The sequence below is a fragment of the Callospermophilus lateralis genome, chromosome 1 (genome assembly GCF_048772815.1).
Source record: "Callospermophilus lateralis isolate mCalLat2 chromosome 1, mCalLat2.hap1, whole genome shotgun sequence".
NCBI classification, from domain to species: Eukaryota; Metazoa; Chordata; class Mammalia; order Rodentia; family Sciuridae; genus Callospermophilus; species Callospermophilus lateralis.
This window is the reverse complement of record NC_135305.1, coordinates 81,594,263-81,616,355: the sequence shown is the minus strand read 5'-3', so window position 1 is coordinate 81,616,355 and position 22,093 is coordinate 81,594,263. Positions and strand designations below refer to the sequence as shown.

At 33.7% G+C, this 22,093-nt stretch overlaps 2 protein-coding genes across 8 annotated transcripts in view; one reads left to right on the top strand and one right to left on the bottom strand.

The window, feature by feature from the left end:
• Gsdme (gasdermin E) overlaps nt 1–22,093 on the top strand; it is a 98,528-nt gene that overhangs the window by 75,435 nt on the left and 1,000 nt on the right. The window lies entirely within an intron of this gene.
• Pals2 (protein associated with LIN7 2, MAGUK p55 family member) overlaps nt 1,764–22,093 on the bottom strand; it is a 115,645-nt gene continuing 95,315 nt past the window's right edge. For all 7 annotated transcript variants that reach the window (XM_076835378.1, XM_076835383.1, XM_076835388.1 and 4 more), the window contains 3 exons: nt 14,301–14,503; nt 12,995–13,123; nt 1,764–4,133 (listed from right to left, as the gene is read on the bottom strand). In XM_076835378.1, the coding sequence (XP_076691493.1) occupies nt 3,957–4,133; nt 12,995–13,123; nt 14,301–14,503 (509 nt within the window). In that variant the 3' untranslated portion in view covers nt 1,764–3,956. The remainder of the gene's footprint in view (nt 4,134–12,994; nt 13,124–14,300; nt 14,504–22,093) is intronic.

Sequence of the window (22,093 nt, the reverse complement as noted above, 5' to 3'; positions counted from 1 at the left end):
AAAATATTGAATTTCTCCCAAGAACTCCAAATATATTACATGTTATTACATGAATTCTTACAGCAAATCCCTTCAAACAAGGAGGGCATGTCTCACAACTTTGAAGCCTGAATCTTACCAACAAATTCAATTGAAGGGTTAAATATTTCCCAAGATGCTTCCATCCAGAACTTTTTTTTTTCCTTAAGGAAACTAAATTATAATCATGAACAATAATTTTCTGAACTTCTCATATATTTTTCAGAAAGGAGATTAATAATGTCAATTTAAAGGTAGAATCAAGCCTTTCAAAACAATCTAAAACAGTTTTAATTACCTAGGAATTTGAGAATAATTAAAAATTTTAGAACACTGGCTATCATAAATTGGTGAGTATATTTGGTTTTATTAATTGTATGTTTTGAGAGGATATCACATATTAAACACAGAGGTGTATACACACACGTCAACTCAAACATTAAAAAAAAAGATCTATGTACATAAAACTTCAGGGTTGCCTTTTCCATATTTAGTATAAAGATGATATAAAATTATTGTTCTATCTAGCCTGTGATTTCTGAATAATGGAGTATTGTTTCAGAAGTCACAAAAAAATTTAAGTAGATTATTATTTTGACCAATTTTCAAAGCTTTTTCATTTTGAATTTGTTAATCCAAAATTATACCTAACTCTGGCTATCCATCTTAAAAATCAATTCCAATCACAGGATCATGACATGTGTTATATATAAGTGCTTTATTGTCATTAGAATATTATGGCCAAAACAGTATCTGGTCATAATCTGTAATGTCATGCTATTGGCTTTTATTGCTAATTTGGGTTATATTTTTTTGTATTGAGTATAACTTTGGATTATTTTCTAAATTTGTTTTAATAACCAATTTGCTGTTTTAAAGATAACTGTCCTTATAGGCTATTATACTAGATTCTAGAATCTGGGGTTTAGGCTACTATTGCTATAGTAATACTGGTTTTCTGAAACAATTTCTATTTTAGAACTATGGTCAGCAATTGTACAAAGTTGGCCACACACACAAAAAAAAAACAACCCTGATGTATTTGACATTTGATATTATATAAATATCAAATAAAAATGGAGATTGCCTAGTAAAATCATACCTGTAATGAAAGTGAAAATTCTACTTGTAGGGTATAAAGCATACTCCAGTAGCTCTAGTTAAATGACTTATTCAGGGACTTACTTCTATGGGCATTTAAACATTTGAAAATATATAACCTTTAATGTCTATAAATAGTCATGCCTTGAATGCTGAATGTGGACACTCACAGTCCATAAGCAACCCTCATTTGCATTCATGTATCAGCACGCCATGTATCTCCAAAGCACGTGTGTGTGTGTGTGTGTGTGTGTGTGTGTGTGTGTACTGTATCTATTATAATTGTTCAATATCACTGTAAACCATTTTCTTTTCAGTAAAGCTTTCAGAAAAAAAGTCTATTATCTTGTACACATTTCTTTGATCAAATTATCTAGGAAGAATCCAGGGTAGAATCTCTGGGCCTCTTTGCCTCAGCACAGCACTGCTAGTTTGTTTGGGTTTCAAGTTTGGTGACTCATCACTGAGATACAATGAACTTTTCTGAATTTATTTTTCTTCAGCATTTGCATCTATGCTGAAATGAACTAAATTACATTATTTCATTCCATATTAGGAGGAACGTAATCTGCATTAATTATGTAATCAATTATCAATACATTTCTTATAGAAATAATTTCTTTAAGTATAGACTATATTCCAGATAATATGCATTTTTATATCACACAAGGCTAAAAATATATATGTGAAAGTTATCTCTGTTGTACCAAGAAGGTAGAAATATTTTGTGGACAAACTCCTGTGCTGCTAGAGTTATCCCACAGCTGTTTAGATAGGCCTCATGGAGCAGCATGAAGGTACACTGGATAATACTGTGCATTTCCTGAGAGTGCAGAACTGAAATTTCTCTTATACGTTACAGTGTGTTAAAACATTAAGTCACAGGACACCAACTTGATACTGTGCATTTGATTCATGTTGCTTAAAAGAAAAACAAATTTATGAACCGGCTATGTGATTCTGGAATTAGAACTTTAAAAAATCTATAGCTTTCCAATTTTAATAATATAGCAATTTGGGTATATCATTTCATTGTGAAAATGATTTAAAACACAGTGTGAATACTGTTTATTGCCATATATTTTCTCTTCCCAGCTGGCACTCCATGTGACAGCTTGGATGAGGGGAGAAACACATTAAGCAGCCAGGTGTCTGAGGCCACTAGACAAAGATGATCATCAATAGTTAAGCACCAAATCCTTAAAAGTGTGAATATTGTATATATGAAAAGTTAGCAGTAACATAGAATATGGTTAACTTAGTTTAGTGATGGCTGCATATCTGAATATATTTTAGGAAGAATTTATACCATCCAAGAATCCTGAAGAAGATATTAACAGAGGTCAATGTGGAAATTTGTGTATTATGTCAATGCATTTAAAGAGGACATTTTCCTAATCATTAAACAAAAAGTCTGTTTCCTAAGAGAAGTATAAAAAAATATAAAAATTACTTAACATACATAGTACATAGTATATGTAATATTATACGTATGTATTGTGTGTGTATATATGTGTGTGTGTACATGACAGCTGATAGTTACTCTCAAATTTTGTAAATTATTCAGTGGATTCAATCTTTTTTTTTTTTTTTGGTACTGGAGATTGAACTCAGGGATACTCAGCCATTAAGCCACATCCCCAGTCCTTTTTTTTCAGTATTTTATTTAGAGACAAGGTCTCACTGAGTTGCCTAGTGCCTCGCTGTTGCTGAAGCTGGCTTTAATTTTTCGATCCTCCTGCTTCAGCCTCCAGAGCTGCTGGGATTACAGGTGTGTCCCACTGGGTCTGGCTTGGATTCGATCTTTGACGCAACAAATAGAACAAGTATCCTATTGATCATGTACTTCAAAAAGCACGATGATCATTTACAAAAAACCCCCCAAAAAACTACTAACTGCAAACTTAAATTGTCAAACATTACAGAAATTTGCAGAGCCATATTTTGCTGACCATATTCTTTAAGGAAAACTAAAGTAATTGGTTCAAATAAGTTTTACATGTAAAATAAATAAACTTTCTTTAAGCATCATTTTGTGTAAGGTTTTACAGGATAAGGCACTCTCTTAGTCTGCATGACCTTGCTTCTAGCCCGAGCTTATGTGTATATGCTAAATTAGTTAGCATCAGCATGTCACGGCAATAAATGAAAAGAAGAACCTCATAGGAGAGTGCAAAGTATTGCTCTTCATTTTTTCACTAACGACAGAAATGAAGACTATTCTATTTGTACAAATTAGAATGGATAGCCATACATCTCTGAAATAATGAAAAATATGTGGCCTTGAACAGACTTTTGATGTTCAAGTCTTTAAATGGTAGAAGACTGACACTGACATTAAGATTTTGTTTCTGTAAGAAATTTGATCAAGAAGGTAGGTCAATAACTACTATTTTCTTCTAATTAGAGTAAGTGACCCTTCACCAGTTAAATACCGAACTGAACAACAGCTTTACAAAACTATTTCAAGTATTCATTATCACAGTGAAAATGTGAGACCAATGTTAGTGTGAATGACTGGAAAATTCCTTTGATGAAAAAGGCAAGGGTACTAAATCAAAACATATACAAAATGCTTCAACGCATTTCTTTATGATATGAATAGAAAGCTTATCCATAGAAAGTTAGAAAAATTAAGATAAATTATATATTAGTACACCTTTTCAACCACATTTTATATAAAAATTCAGAATAGTGTACTGTTATCTCAATCTACACAATAAAAATGCCTAGATTTGGCAGGTATCTTCTATCTGTGCATGTACTTTCTCAGTACAAGATTTATTTGTTGAGTCACTTTTTAAAAGTTTTATTTAATTGTTAACCTTATTGAATCATCAGTAAACCCAGCTGATTGGGACCCACTGTGGTTCCATTCTTAGTTTTTCTGTGGCAGTTTGTAGTTTCTCAAAGGCTTTGTCGAGATTGTCGTTTACAATGATCAAATCAAAATAGTGGTTGTATGCTCTCTGAATCCGTGCACTTTCATCCACGGTTTTCTTCAAGTCAGAGTCCTGTTGAAGAGTTTTAGAAGGAAATGTTTGTATTGTAATGCATATTTACTTGCTCAAACTCCAAAAAAGTGAGTAAGAAATAAGTAGGTTGGACATTTTTTGTAATTCTGATATTAATCCTCAAAATTTAAAAAAAGACATTATCATCTGTTCATATCTTACTCTTTTCACCTACTTTGGTGTTTGTATTTTTGAATATTCTGTACCTTCTGTTTCATTGATATTTGGACAAAATTTCTAACTGAAAGGCTGTTGACAACAATCATTAGCAATAATCATGTGTTAATCTAAAGTAATAAAAGAATTATTGCAGGTTATTGGCTTCTAGTTTCTATATTCTTCTATTTCAGAAGATATTTATCTTCTGGTCCATGTAAATCATGGAGTCCAACTTGCAGTGACTATTTATAAAAGCCAATTTACTAACAATCTCAGAATCTTAAGTGTGTTTTGAAGACTACCCACATGCTAGCCATTTACCACCAAAACATACACTCATACACACTTTTAGTTATTTTTTTTGGTGTTAGTATTATTTATATTTCATGAAATAGTTTTAGTCATTTTGGAATGCTGTAGGGAGTACTTCAGTAATGGGTTCTGCATGAGCAGGCAGAGCTTTTCATAAAATTCCAAGTGTTTTGGGAATTTCATTATATATCTGTATATTCTACAAATATTTACCAAGCTCCTATTAAAGTGGCTACTGTTTCGGACCTGATGGATATAAACATGAATACCAGAAAGAGTTCCTAACTTTTAGTGAAAGAGACAGGTAAGGAACAAATGAATAAACACAAAAAATTGCATGTTGTAATAAGTGCTATAAAAGAAACAAACTGGGCATAAAGAATTTTAACAGATCTGCTCTAAATAAAGTCATGCTGAGAAAGTAAGGGAAAATAAGAAGGTTGTCATGTGTATAGCAGTACAAAGAACAATGCAAGCAGAGGAAATAACAGTGCAAAATCCAAAGGTGGGCAATGGGCCTGGTATATTTAAATGACTAAAAGAAGACCAGAGTGGATGGAGAGCTGGGGATTAGGGCTAGGGTTTGGAGGGTTTCAATACAATGAAGGGAAATGTGATCTGACATGAGTGGATGCAGCAAGGTTGGTGGCAGAGAGGGTGGAAAAGACAGCAGCCTGGACATTTATTCTAATGATAAAATCATCAGGATTAGCTGATGGGCTACATGTGGAAAGAGAAGAAAATGAATACATCAAGGCTAGTGCTTACATTTCCAGTTTGAGTAAATGGGTGGCTATAGCAGATGTAGAATAAGGGTTATGCAGGACGAGGACAGCATGATTTTTTTGGGGGGGAGGGGTGGAGGGCAAAAAGTTCTACTTTGTATGTAGCAGACACCCATGTGGTTGTGAGACATCCAAAAGGAGATGTAAAGTAGGTGACAAGGCAAGTATCCTAGGTCTAGGCTAGCTAGTACATCATCAGCATAACAATGGAGGCATGTAAGTGGTTTTGGTGAAAACACCTAAGAAAAAGCTTACAGAGAAGTGGGTTCACCACTATGACCAAGGAACCTGAATACCCATGAACACTTCCCTGGAGACTTTTAAATAAGTTTGAAACAACTAAAATACCTTTGATGGTAAATTTTATAAAGAGATCATAATTCAACATGAAAGCAAGTTTTACCTATTATTATCATAAGCAATCTGGTTTGTTAAAAAAAAAGTCCTGTAACAAAAAGTGGAATATAGACAGAAAGGGGAATAAAGAATCTCTTTATAGAATAAACTCCAGGATATGCTATTTCTATTATATACACTAAGATACCTTTTATATAAGAAATGGGGGAAGGAAGGTAAACATATATACTTAAAAAAAAAAATGGTTACCAAAAATGACCACTTTTGTAGGTAGGAGGGAAGAGAGTGGACAGGACAGAGAAAAGGTAGATTTGTTTTTAAAATTTACATTGAAACTATGAAAATGTTATACAGAATTATACAACAAATTTAAATGCAAATAGAAAAAAAGGGTAATACCTTAATATCAAAATCAAAATGAAACAAACCTGTGTTTCAAGTCAGTGGCCTAATCATATAGAAAGAAACCATTTTAAAGACTTCAAAATAAAATAACTCAATACCTTGTGGGATAGCTATATCCTCAAATATTAAATAAAAGTCTTGACACTTAAAACTTCAAAACCATACTGTTATTAAGAGTTACTCAGAAATTATACTTTGTTTATATATATGCAAAATAAGAAATATGTTAACGTCATCAGGAACCAAGACTTTTAGCATAAGAAGCAAAAAAGGCAAATAAAACATAAAATTTGAATTGGAACTATCAAGTTGAGCTAATTGTGTATGTTTTTTAAAGCAAAAAATTGTATCCTCTTTCTGACCACTGAAAGACCTAGAAACTATGTCCAACAGAGTTGAATATACACCCTGACAGCCTAGATTATCTCTAATCAGGGCATCTGGATGGCTGGTTCCCTGACTGGGTCAGGAAATATATAAGAATAACCTGGAACAGCCTGTCATACTAGGAAGCAAAGAATCATCAAAAACTACTAGGGTTGTATTAAAAAGACTCGGAAGTCAAACTGAATAGGCTCTTACTAGCTGAAGAAAGCATAATTTAAGCATCAAAAAGAATAATAACTGACCTAAGTACATAGGAAGTATTGTAGGTCACATTAAACAGAGTGAATTTGGCTGGGCACAGTGGTGCATGCCTGTAGCCCCACAGCTCAGGGAGCTGAGACAGGAGGATCTAGAGTTCAAAGCCAGCCTCAGCAATAGCAAGGCGCTAAGCCAACTCAGTGAAACTCTGTCCCTAAATAAAATACAAAATAGGGCTGGGGGTGTGGCTCAGTAGTTGAGTGTCCCTGAGTTGAATCTCAGGTACCCATCCCGCCAAAAAACAAAAATGAAAACAAAAACAAAACCAGAGTGATTTGGTGGTATGTGTTCTAAAGATACAAAGAACTGGGCATATGTGTTTGCGGGGTGGGGGCTGTTCACAGAAAAATCACACCAGAAGTGGTACTGTTGATAAGATTTTTTTTTCTCAGACTGTTGTATTTGTACTGACAGATAAAGCAAATGAACAATTATGTGATAGTCTGACTTTCCCAATGTTTCTGAAAACTATGATGTATATTCAGCAATAAGGAAAGGAATTAGTTTTAAGATAAAAGGATTTTGGGAAAAATCAGTATGAATTCATGACACAGTATCCTTTAAATGTACAAACAGAAAAGCATGTATCCTAGCTTTAAAAAAAATTTTTTTTGTAGTTGTAGATGAATACAACACTTTTATTTTATTTGTTTATTTTTATGTGGTGCTGAGGATCGAGCCCAGTGCCTCACAGGCTAAGCAAGTGCTCTGCCACATAGCTACAGCCCCAGCCCTATACTAGCTTTTTTTAATGTAAAAAGGTCTAGCTAAAAACAATGATTAACCTTGAGACAATATGCATTGCATCCTTGTATTACAGTCTTAAAATACCATTTACTCTAAAAGGAACCAAAACATTTTTTAAAAATGTTTGATTTCTGGCCTAGAATTGAAAATGAAAATGATGAGCCTGGAATATCTATCATATCAGACAGCAAGGAAGATCTATCATATCAGACAGCAAGGAAGTTATCCAAGACCATTGGGCTCATAAAAAAAGTATTCAGCACCAACTAAAATAGGCTCACATTGGTCAACGATGGGACAATCTGAACATCTATAGGAATGATAACTGCCACAGGGAACAAACCCATACACTATTCTGCAAGCTGACCCCTAAAGGTATCCTGCCTTTCCTCCATAAACTATACCACAGAGTAATCAACTTTTAATGAGGATCCCCCCCTTTTTTTTTCTAAACTAGAGCATTATAGTAATACTTTGTAGTTGGATTTATTTTGACAAAATCATACATGCATGAAATTTAATTTCAATCCCTTTCCCCTGCTTTTTCCCTTCCCTCCTCCTCCTGTTCTCCTTCTTCTATTGATCTTACTTTTGTTCTTTCTACATATACATAAAGGCAAAATTCCCTGTCGTGCATTTATATATGCATACTATGATTTTGTTAAATTCACTCCATATTTCTCCCCATTTCCTGTCCTTCCCTCTCAATCTCCTTGTATTAACTCCACTGATCTTCCCTATATCATTATGGTATCTGATCCCTATCAGCTGGCTACAAGTGTCTGGGTTTGTCTATGTGATTTCTTTTCTATTCTGTTTCATTGGTCTTCATGTCTATTTTGAAGCCAATACCGTGTTGTTTTTGTTACTATAGCTTTGCAATATAATTTGAGTTCAGGTATTATGGCGCCTGCTCCATCTATCCTCTTGCTCAGGATTGTGTTGGCTATTTTGGGTCTCTTATTCTTCCAAATGAATATAAGAACTGTTTTTCTCTAGTTTTGTGAAGAATGTTATTGGTATTTTGATAGGAAAGTATTGAATCTGTATATTGTTTTCGATAGTGTGGTCATTTTGACAATATTAATTCTGTCTATTCAAGAATATGGGAGGTCTTTCCATCTTCCAAGGTCTTCTTTAATTTTTCTCAGTGTTCTGTAGTTTTCATTGTAGCGAATAATCACCTTCTTGGTGAGATTAATTCCCAAGTATTTTTCTTTTTTTTTTTAGGTTATTGTGAGTGGCATAGTTTTCCTGATTTGTTTCTTAGTAGATTCATTATTGGAATACAGGAAAACAATTTGATCTTGTATCCTGCTACTTTAAAAAAAAAAATTGTTTATCAGTTCTAGAAGTCTTTAGTGGAGTTTTTTGGGTCTTCCAAAAATAGGATCATGTCTTCAGCAAAGAGAGACAGATAGTCTGATAACTTCTTTTCCTTTATTTCCTTCTCTTGCCTGATTGCTCTGGCTAGAGTTTCAAGAACTATACTGAATAGAAGTGGTGATCTTGTGGACATCTTGTCCTGTTCCTGATTTTAGAAAAAAAGTTTTTCTCCATTCAGTATGATGTTGACTTTGGATCTGTCATATCTAGCCTTTATAATGTTGAGGTTAAATTCTTATGTCCCTATAGTTTCTCCAGTGTTTTTAACACAAATAGGTGGTGGGTTTTAGTAAAGGCCATTTCTGCATCCACTATAATGCTTCTTGTTCTTAATTCTATTTAATTGCTGAATTACATTTACTGATTTGTGTATGTTGAGCCAAACTTGTATCCCTTGAATGAAACCAACTTGATCATGGTATATTATCTGCTTTATGTGTTTTTTGAATGTGGTTTTCTAGTATTTTAATAAGTTCCGATGTTTTCTTTCCTTTATGTGTCTTTGGTATTGATTTCAGAGTTACACTGGCTTCCTAGAATGTATTTGGGAGTGTTCTCTGCCTTTCAATTTCATGCAATAATTTGAGAAAGACAAGTGTTAATTCTTTAACACTTGTAGAACTCAGCTAAGACTCCATCTGGGTCTGGGCTTTTCTTTGAAGGCTTTTAACTGCTGTTTCAATTTCAGTACTTGATATTGATCTGTTTAGGTATTTTACAGCTTCCGGGTTCAATTTCATATGTATCTAGAAATGTGTCAATGTCTTTTACATTTTCCAGCTTACTGGAGTATAAATTTTCAAAAGTTTCCTCTGGATCTCAGAAGTATCTGTGATGACATCTCCTTTTTCACTTTGTTAATTTAGGTCTTTTCTTTCATTTTTTTGGTACTAGGGATTGAATCCAGGGGCACTCAACCACAGAGCCACACCCCCATCCCTATTTTGTATTTTATTTAGAGATAGGGTCTCACTGAGTTTGCTGAGACTGGTTCTGAACTTGTGATCCTCCTGTCTCAGCCTCCCAAGGTGCTGGGATTATAAGTGTGCACCACAGTGCCCAGCTTCTCTTTCTTTGGTTAGTTTAGTTACGGTTTTATCAATCTTGTTTATCCTCTCAAAGAACCAACTCTTTTTTGCATTAATACTTTGTATTTTTTTTATTCTCCATTTCATTAATTTTGGCTCTGATCTTAATTATTTCTTGTCCTCTACTGATTTTGGAATTAATTTGTTTTTCCTTTTCTAACGCCTTGAGATGGAGCATAAGTGTATTTATTTGGGAATCTATTTTTTAAAAATAGGCACTCAGTGTTATAAATTTTTGAGGTCTTTTAAAGAAGAACTCTAGTTTTATATATGCAGAAGGAATAACAAACTTAGAATATTACCACTTTGTCATTCCTAAAAACAAAACAATAACTGATCCAGGCAAAGAGCAAAAGCTTGCTAAAATCATTAGGTAAAAAGTTTGTCACCGTTTTGAACCCAGTGCTTAATTTTTTTTTTTTAAGTGCTTAATGGATCTTTATTTTATTCATTTTTATGTGGTGCTGAGAATTGATCCCAGTGCCTCACATATGCAAGGTAAGCGCTCAACCACTGAATTACAACTCCAGCTACTACTTAATCTTATCACAAAAGGGGAGACAGCCTAACATAAGCACCATGATGTAATAACATAAGAAATACCATAAATGAATTTTTCTTGTGAAAAAACAAAACCAAAAAACCCCGATGAAACCCACCTAAATCTACATCTGATCGGGCCTCTAGATCTACCTATCAGTTCACAGGAAAGAGAAAGGACAGAAGAAAATTTAACAAAAGTGAAAGAATGGGTAAAATCCAGACTGTGGAACACTAGAGGGTAAATGTCCTATAAAATAACAACAACAACAACTAAATTACAATGTTAGAGGGGAAAGAGGCAGGCAGTGAGAATTTTCAGATTAAAAGACCCAAAAGGGATGTCTACTTCCAGGAACAAGACTAACCCTACCTCCTGACAACAAAAACACAGAAAAAAAAATATGCCAAACAATAGTTTGAAAGACACTGTACATTAGGCAATGAAAGAGGTTCCAGAGACAGGAAACAAATGAATCAAGACCTGTGAATACCCCCATTTACAACCCTGAAAGAGTTTGCAGGGGAGGGAAAGCCTAAAAGGAATCTAAGGACTAAACTGAGGACAGAGCTGGGAGTTCAGAGAGCCCAAGGTGAAAACTTTGCAGGACAGAAAACCAGATAAGAGCAGCATGGGGGCAAACTCTAGAAATTTGCAGCTGATCCCTGAAGAAGTCAGTTGAGCACATGGTGCATGTGTCAAACACCAGAAAGGAGTATAGATATTTATACTGAGCCAGGAATAGTACTGTTCCTACCAGAACAGAAAAACTCATGATTCACAGGCCATTTGGAAGAGCACCAAAATGGGTCTGGGTTTTGCCTCAATAGAGGGGAATAATGGGCCTGAGAATGATAACTGTTCTTGTCTTAACTAACAAATTATAAACACAAGACCTAAAAGGAACAAACTATTTCCAAATAACTGCATCTCAAAACAAAACTCACAATGTCTGGCATAAAAACAAAAACCGAAACAAAACAAAACAACCCCCCTCCCCCCCCCCCCCCAAAAAAAACCAGTATTGCAAGAAGTAGAAAAATATTATCCATAATGGGGAAAAAAATCAGAACTGTCCCAGGATTTACATAAATAACAGGATTAGAAGATAACAACATTAACTTATAACTACATTTCAAATATTCAGAAAGTTAAATAGAGACATGGAACAACTTGAAAAAGAAGAACTATGAAGACTAATACTACCTGATTTCAAGATATATTGTCTGCTAGAAACCAGGAAGAGGTGAATGCTGTGGGGAATGGTTTGGATGTGGTTGCAGAGACACACAGGAAAAAGCATGGAGATGATAGACAGGTTCATTATTTTGGTTGGAATGGTTTCATGGGTGCATACATATGCTCAAACTTATCAAACTGGGTACTTTAGATATGTACAGATAACTGTATGTCAATTACACCTGAATTAACTAAGTTGAAAAAAATTTAAAAAGAGATGGGCTGGGATTGTCACTCAGTGATAGAGCATTTGCCTCGCACGTGTGAGGCACTGGGTTTGATCCTTAGCACCACATAAAAAAGAAATAAAAATAAAGATACTAAAAAAAGAGAGAGAGATTTAGGAGGCATTAAGTAAATGCAATATGTTAACCTTATTTGGATTCTGATTTAAACAAATAAGCTGTAAAATTCTAAGTCTTGGAGAAATTCAAATATAGATTATGTATTGATTATATTAAGACATTACTTATTGGTTGGGGCTGTGGCTCAGTGGTAGAGTGTTTGCCTAGCACGTGTGAGGCACTGGGTTTGATCCTCAGCACCACATAAAAATAAATAAATAAAATAAAGGTATTGTGTCCATATACAATTAAAAATATTTTTTAAAAGATATAATTATAATATTACTTATTAATTTTTTGTGTAATAGTGTTATTATCATGTTTTAAAAAGACCTTATCTTTCAAAGATAAACACTAAAGTATCTATAGATTATATAATATTATAGGTTTGCTTCAAAAATAATGCAAGGTGAGGAAGGAGGTGAGGAGATATTTAACTCAACAAGAATGGAATGTATTATTGAAGGGAAGTGTTGGGCACATGATGGCTCACTTTTTTCCTTCTTTTATGTGTACCTTAAACTTTTCATGATATGAAAAAGAGGAGGAGGAGAAAAGAGAAAACACAGAAACTGAACAACAGAACCCCTAATTATAACAATAATACTGTTTTTTTTCTTATATTTTATAATGGGTAATTACATTTTTGTTTTAAAATAAAGGGTACAAGTATTCTCAAGAAATAGTAGTACTCTTCCAAATCCTAACAACAGAACTTTATTCTGTAATAATTTATGTAGTATATTTATTTGTTTAGTATGACTAGGAAGAATTAAACGTATTGAAAAGAAAAGGAAAAGGAAATAATTTAGGGAAAAATATAAAAAATATAAGCCTGAAAAGACCTGCTCACCGTCAAAAGCTTGGTAGTGATTCCTGCATCAACAACAGCTTTGTGCATGGCACGTAGCGTCTCTAGCTCTGGAGCCGCAATAAATACCACATAGGGCATGAATTCGGACGTCCTCAACACTTTCAGTGCCTATGTAAAATAATTACAAACCAATTTATATTAGAACTTGAATATGCTACCCTTCAGTATAACTCAAAGTCTATCTGCCTTCTTCCTAAGGATTACGGACATAATTTACTTCCTCTCCTACTGTTCTGCTGATTTCATATAGTACCTTCCTAAAATAGTGATTCATTAATTTTGTAGTAAACTCAGTGTCAGTCCTCTTTGTTCCTTCAAACAAAGGAAAAGTGTAAGATTTAGTGATCCAAAAATCATGAGTGATGTAATTGTAAAATTCTGTCAATATTGAAAAAATAGAAATAACCTCAGTGCTGATTACTTAAGAGTGACTAAATAAATAAATACATGTACATCCATATTGTGATATACTATGCAGCAACCACAAAGAAGAAAAATTATTCACAGAACCTGACAAGATCTTCAACCACTGCTTTATAAAAAAGCCAAATGATCTGTATAAAATTCTTCCATTTATGAAAAAGGCAATGACAATAAAACAGAAAAACCCATTACATTATAGATGTTTGTATTTCAGGCTTACTAAAATGGCTAGAAATATACATATCAAACTATTAATATTTATCATTGAGTAGAGAAATGAGGTTGGGCTGTATATGAAAAGGTGGAAGGGGTGAGAGAGAGACACGCAACAAGAATGAAGTGAATGTCCTGTGTGTGTGTGTGTGTAAGAGAGCGAGAGCACAAGAGAGCGAGAGCACAAGAGAGCGAGAGCAAGAGCAAGAGCAAGAGCGAGAGCGAGAAAGAGCGCGCATGCTGCGCGCTACGTGGGGCGGGGTGGAGAGAGACACAGACATAAGAGAGAAAGGAGGGGAAGGGACTTCAGTTTTTTATTCTTTGTATTGCAGCCTTGAGTTTAAAATTTAATATTTCCTAACACATGCATTTGTGTATTTTGAGAAAATAAACAAAACCTAACTTCTGCAGATTTAATCACATGGTTTCTATCCTTATTTGACCCTTTGCTGGCTAACTCATCAAAGATTTATTTAACTAGTGATGGATACACAATAAGATTCTCTACCAACAAAATGTAACAGAGTGAAAGAGCAACCCACCTTCCACCTCTGACAAAACAAACAATACCAGCCTCCCTACACACATAAAACAAAACTCCCCAGGAAATAAAAACTTTTAAAACAGCTTTGGAAACCATGCTGCTCACTTGTGGGTTGACATCCAAAATGCAAGTTCGTCCGGTCTGGACAACTTCAAGAATAGAGTCGATCTTGGTTCCATAGAGGTTTCCTTCATATTCCCCATGCTCCAAATACTTTCCAGCTTTAATATCTGCTTCCATCTCTGATCGTGACACAAATTTATATGCTTGGCCATCTTTTTCATCTTCCCGTGGCTTCCGTGAAGTAACTAAATAAAATAATGTCAATTATTTGTACAAAGAAACTGTAGGGTATAAAAAAACGGACTAACATATACCAGGTAGCTTCTCACTTTTCCATGTAGTGCAGGTGCTGTCAAATGACAGCCTATGACCAAATCTGACTTACTTGCAATTTTTGAAAATAAAGATTTATTGGGTCATAGCCAGGCTCATTCATTATCCATGATTTCTTTCCCATTAAAACATGAAGCAATTGAGAGAGACTGATGGCCTCAAAGCCTAAGGTTTTACCACATGACCCTTGCACAGAAAATTTTTGCTGACACCTGAGTAAAAGGAATGTTTTAAGAAGTAGTACCAACATAAAATTCGTATCAAAACTGTCCTTTTAAAAGTCAATTTAAAATTTCAAAATATATTTGCCTAGAGGCGAGCCCTAAATCAAGTTTTTAATTACTGCTGAGTCTTAAAAGTGTGAAGCTTGTTGCAAGTGAACATCTTTTCCAGATGACAGCTCTCCCTTTTCCTTTAAAGAATCTGTTAGAATCATCCTTTCCACTTGAACATTTCTTAATTGAGTGTCCAAAAGGCAAGCAAAGTTCATCTAGTCTTAGTTGATCATATCAAATTTCTGAACTATAGTTCTATCCACAAATTACCTATTTTTTTTATCTTGCCTCAAGCCTAACCACTTCTCTTTGTTCCATGTTTACTGATATTCCCAATTGTTGAATGTTTTATTGCAACATCAGAGGTGGAACAGCCACCTCATTATTACTGTGATCTCTAAATCTCTTCTACTTTGCCCTCCCCAATGAATGAGAGTGAATAACACAAGTCAAAATTCAGAAATAGAGGATCCTTCTGTATAATATTTTAGAACTCTGATATTTTCAGAGACATACAACTCCTTTGAAACTTGGTCTGTGCTAGGAATGGACTATTACCATCTTTCAAACTGTTGCAAAGAGTGTACTCTGACAACTTCATTAAACACTAGCTTTGAGGAAGAAAAGTAATTTCTATGTGTATTATTTCAAGCTTAATCTTAATCTTAATCTGAGCTTGGAAGGATCAATTATAAAAATAATACTTCCATAAAAGCTTATAAATATATAACTGAACAAATCATTAAGTACATAAAAGTAATCAAAATAGAAAGTTGACAAAGCATAAAACACCAAGAAAACTTTCATAAGAAAAAAATAAACTTCAAACTCGGGCTCAAAAATAAGGATTTAATTCATAATGAGATTGTTGTGTACAACAGGATTCCCTTTTATCTCCTGTTATTTTCAGTCTCAACCTCTAGAGTGGTCATTCCAGACCACTGTTGAGAGTACTTATAACTAACTTTGGAATCTTCAAAATTCCAAAGTTAGTTATATGTAATGCAATGATGGATTTTCATATTCAAAATCATGGATCTTGGGCTGGGGTTGTAGCTCAGTGGCAGAGCACTTGCCTTGCACATGTGAGGCACTGGGTTCGATCCTCAGCACCACATGAAAATAAAGATATTGTGTCCATACCAAAAAAGATCTTTAAAAAAAATCATGGATCTCTTCCTGAAATTATTCACCAAAGTGGCGATATAACAAAACTTCTAAGTAACTTTAAATTTACCAAATAAATACATACTAAGACTTAGTTCAATAGCTGCAAACATAATTTTAGAAAAGTACTGTTTTGTTTTTGGTGAGTGAGTAAGTGTGTGTGTGTGTGAAGTCCTACAGTGAAACCATATAAGGAAATATGCTGCTTGAAATAAGTATGTATATGGCACATATATACTCACGGCCTCTCCCAACATGTTGAGAGAATCTTAACTCTTGGAGATATGTTATTTAGTTTACAAATGATTTTTAACTATAACCCATTCTTTACTGAAAATACCAACAACAAAAAAATCCAAATGAATTCTATAGTACCACATTTTTAAATACCCCTTTCCATTTCTAAAACAGAAATTAAAATTGAATACAACTGATTAGTTAGGCCTATGTAATGAGCCACTAAATAATGTGATTTCTTAGAAGTAAATTCCTGTGGCAGGTAAAATTCTAAATTTTGGAAGGAAAAAATAAAGAAACAATTTATTAACTAAACTCAAGGTGTCAGTGTTAAAAGCAGGATTTATAAGGTAGTTTGTTGCCCAGGAATAACAACGTTTTTCTACTTTAATAAAATATCATCCATATCACCTGCCAATGTGTAGAAGGATATTATATATCAAAAATCAGGTGAGAACCAGCCATCTCACTACTGAAGCAATTGAAATTAGTATGTCAAAGAAATACAGGCACTCCTATGTTCATTATAGCCTTATTCATAATAGCCAAGATTCAGAAATAACTTAAATGTGCATCAATGGACAACTGGGTAAAAAATATAGTATAAAAATACAATGGAATATTATTTGGCCTGAAAAAAACCCCAGGAAATTCTGTCAGTTATAATAATACAGATGAACCCAGAGGATGTTATGGTAAGTGAAATAAGCCAGCCATGGAGAGAAAAATACTGTATAAGCTGACATATTTGGAAGCTAAAACTGTCTAACTCACAACAGTAGAGAAGAGAGTAGTGGTTACCAGAGGCTGGGATAGGGACAAAGGTAACATTTGATTAATAAAGTTATAGTTAGGAGAAACAAGTTCTAGTGTTCCACTGCACAGAAAGATGACCACACTTAATAATGTAATATTTATTTCAAAATAGCTACAAAAAAGATTTTAAATACTTTGAACAGGACAGGGGCTGTAGCTCAGTGGTAGAGTGCTTGATCCCCAGCAATAAAAAAAAAAAAAAAAAAAAAAAAAAAGAAAGAAAGAAAGAAAGAAAAAAAAGTCTGACCACAAGGAAATTAAAAATATTTGCTAGATATGTTAATTACCCTGATGTGATCATCCCACAATATATGCATGTATCAAAACATCATATTGTCTCAGTTTTCATTCTTTCTTTTCTTTTCATTTTTTTTAAAGCAAGAAACTGCAGGTTTAATGCAAAAGTGACAGTAATAGACTTCTCCAAAGAGAAGGGGCCCTGGAGCTGGGAGTCCCTCAGTGTTTCTTTTCAGTGTTTATTCTGAAGCTTTAGAAAAGCAAGGTGAATGATTTAAAGAAGAGTAAAACAAACCTACATTATGTAAAAAAGTGAACTGACATATGTATGGATATACATAAACTTTTCTGTATAAAAATAAGAATTATCCAAAGGTAATAGTACATCTTTCTCGGAAATTAATTTGGCACTAGGAAATCAAGATGAAACATTTATATATATATACTCTTTGATCTGTGAATTTTACATTTGAGATTTACATATTTATACTTTATCATTACCTTATTTGTAACAAAAATGCCTCCACCCCTACTAAATCCATATGAAATAGAATTGTTAAAAAAAAGTAGCAATCAGATGCTGGAATATTAAAACACTATTACAACAAAAAATTATTTAGATTCCTTGTGGTGTAAAATATACAAAAATAGCCATAGTTTAACACTTTAGGTGCAGAATTCAGTGGTTAATATTAGCACATCTATCTTGTTGTGTAACCACCAGCACTATTCATCTCCAGAACTAATAAAATCTCTGTGATAACCTCCCTGGGCAGCTAATAATCACTACTCCACTTTCTGTCTCTATTTGACATATTCTAGGTACTTCATTTATAACTGGAATCATACAATATCTATCCTTTTGTACCTGGCTTACTTTACTCAGCACATTTTCAAGGTTAATTCATATATTACCAAGTATCAGAATTTTAATCCTTTATCATTCAAGCTGAAGAATATTCTATTGTATATTTACATGACATTTTGTTTATTCACTTATCCATAAAAGGATATTTGGATTTTTCTGTTTAACTATTGTACATACTACTGCTATGAACACTAGCATACAAATATATATTGCAAATTCATATTTTAGTTCTTTGGGAGTAGCTGAATCATACGGTAATTCTATGCTTATTTTTTAAAGGGATTGCTATATTGTTTTCCACATGGGTATATGATTTTTACATATCTATCAGTAATGTACAAGGTTTCCTTTATCTCCCCATCTTCATCAACACTGGCTATTATTAAATATATGGGTATGAAGTGGTACATCATTGTGGTTTTGATTTGCATGTCCCTAATGATTAATGGCATTGAACATCTTTTCATATGTTGACTATTCATTTTAATATCTTTTGCAAAAAAGTCTGTTGAATTCCTCTGCCCATTTCTGAATTGGGTTATATTGCTGAGTTGTAGAATTAATCTTTGCATAGATGTTTTAGTGACTCCTGAGAAAAAGTTTACATAACGTTCATTTATTCATGCATGAAATATTTATTAGGTATATACTATGTACCAGATCTTGTTCTTTATACCAGGTAAAAAGAAGTCCAAAAGACTCTGTTCTCATGGGAAATATTTTTTAACATGGAGACAGGTAATAAAGTAACAAGAATGTAAATATTATTATACAACCACCAGGTATGAGAGATACTACTTTAAGTTGCATGGTTAGTGAAGGCCTTTGGGAAGTCATGGCTTGAATTCAAAAGTCATACAGGAACTGACAAGAGCAAAAAGGCATGAATTACAAGCTTGAGGTATTTGATGTAGCCATTCCAGTTAGAGGGAATGTGTTGTTGTTTCTTTTCTTCTTCCCATAGTAAAATTATTCTCCCAGGAGAATTCTGAAAGCCTTTGATGACATTTTGTAGTAGTGGGAGTCCTATGCTCCCACTGTCTCGAAAAGTAAGAATGATTTTCCTCTAGGCTAATGTCTGTGTATACACATCCAAAAGATATCATGCTTGAACTGTTCTGAAGGTACTCTGCACAGAAAGGGTAAGGAAAAGAAAAAATAATATAGCCAACCCTCTGTACCCACCAGTTTTATACCTGCAGATTCAACCAGCCCTGGGTGGGGAAACAAACAAACAAACAAAAAACCCCACACCGAACTCCATCTGTACTGATCATGTACAGACTTTCTTTTTCCTTGTCATTAGTCCTTAAACAATAATAATATGACAACTATTTATGTAGCATTTTCACTGTATCTAAGTTATAAGAGAATTTCAAGTATTCAGAAGGATATAATAGGTTATATGAAATACTATACCTTTTTAGATAAGGGACTTGAGCATGAGTGGATTTTGGTATGTGCCTGGAATTGGGAGGTAGGGAGGGGAAAGGGTGTCCTGGAAACAATCAAGGGCTGACTGCAGGAGGCATGGCATAGAAACTTGGGGCAACACTGCAAGGGACAGTTGAAGATTATAATACCTTTGCAAGGAAAATGCATAATATGGCACTCTCCAAAGACCCTGTAGATAGGCCATGTTGAAGAGACAGTGCTGGGACATGCAAGGCAAAGAACTGCAACAGGCAAGATTTTTACAATCTTAAAAAGATAAAAAAAAATTTAAAGGAAATAAACCTTGAAACTAAAATGAAACCAATACAAGCAAAAAAGTAAATCTCAGAACACCATAAATCAAACCACATTCAAACTAACCTCAGTTAACTGATTTTGCAAGGGCACAAACTATGGTGCTAGAAAGGGAGTTAAGGATAAGAAAGGGAATTAAGGATAAGAATGGGACAAAAGAACTTGAAGAGACTTGGAACTTAAAGGCAAGAAACTAAAAATTGAGGGGGTTTATTAAAGCACATGCAGTTAGTTGATCTATATCTAACCCCTTCCCCAACTTTATCAATTAGAGATTATTCTCACAGATAGATAATATGCAGATTCTTCTCTAGGGAAATTCAATACTCCAAAGAAAAAATATCTTGTACCAACATTATGGGCTTCTCCAATAAAAGAGCTGACTCCTTGCCTATCCCCTAAAATAACGCTTGGCCAGTTGTCATGACTTGCTCTGTACACAGAGCTTCCAGTCACTTTTCACACTTCACTTTGAAGTCTGGACTTACAAACAAGGATCAGTACATGAAGGAAAAAAGTCTTTTAACATAAAAGGAAAAACACAGATATACTATAAACAGAAGAACTAACCCAGAGGAAACAGAGTTAATTTAGCCCATAAAAGTATCTTAAAATAATTAATCTATTTGGTATTTTTAAAGATACAGAAGAGATAGAAGGGGGGAGAAAAAGGAATGAAGAAAAAAATAGTACTGGGTTGGGGGAGGACCACTCCCTAAACAAAAAATAATCATAAGATGAAAAATACAACTATGATAATCAACTGACATAAGAAAAATTAATCACAGTAATCTTTAAAAGAATAAAAAGGTAAAAGGATGAACAATAGATTAAAAAAGGGAGAGACTGAAGATATATACCCAGGCACATCATCACTAAATTTTTGAATTCTTTAAGAAACAATAAAGTAAAACAAATACAAATATCAGTGAAAGAAAAACTGATAATAACAATAATAATAATAATAATAATAATAATAATAATAATAAGGTAATGTATGGGAAGAATAAGAATTAGAATAGTATTGAACTTTTCAATAGAACTGGATTCAAGAGTAACATCTTTTGATTTTTAAAATCCAGAACTTTCAGCTAAATAATCAAATAGAGGACAGAAAACATATCTTAAAATACAAAGATGAAGAAATTACAATTTAAACAACATTTCTTGTGAAGTTACAAGAGGATACGGCCCAGCAAAATAAGGTCAAGCAAAACCAAGTAAGAAAAAGAAAGACATCCATGAGCAGTAGCTTCAACTTAGGACAACAACATAGGGAAATACCCACTTGTGAACAGTGGGGCAGCTGGAATAGAGAACACACAGTCCTCACTGCAGACAGAGTCAGGTCTTAAGGAAAAAAAAAAAAAAAAACTTATTGGATAAGTTTCCTTCAAACAACAACAACTCATAATATACATGCACATAAACTGGGGAAAAGAGTAGGAAAAAAAAAGAATTCAAGCAATTGCTGGATAGTGGGAGGGAGAGAAACTGTTTAACAAAGTAAAATTGAACTGAAAATAGAGCTATCTTTATATCAGAAGGGTAATCAGGGAGTCAGTAGATAAAGTCTAAACCGGATAAGTAGGAAATAGAAGAATAAAGATATTACTAAGAAATTTGGAAAACTACCACAAAAATTAGCAATAATAACAAAAATAATGATGGAAAGTGAATGTATGTGTTAAGTAGGCCAGAAATGGGCAGGGTAAGGGAATATGGGGTTATTTTTCCCATCGTATGCCTTTAAGCACTATTTGTTTAATATATAATGCACATATTAATTTGATAAGAATAAGCTTTATTCCACAATTGCAGTTTTAAAATACTTTGGTTACAATGAAGATTTTATTTTGTTAATCACTTAACTAGGATTTGTCTTTATTTTGTGGTTTACACAGCCTATAATGGAATCCAAAGTCTTTTATCTTGAAGGGATTGTCAGTGGCACATGAGGGCAATGACAAGGTTACTCCTTTTCCCCCTAAAAATTTTAGCAATAAGAATATTCACTGAGAATTAAATCTCAAAGTATATTGGATAAAACCAGAGAAACCAAAATTCATTTAAAAGATATGTGGTGATCTTAGACTAAGATTCTACTCAAAATGGCCTGAAGGCATTAATATACCTAAAGGCATACTGTATTA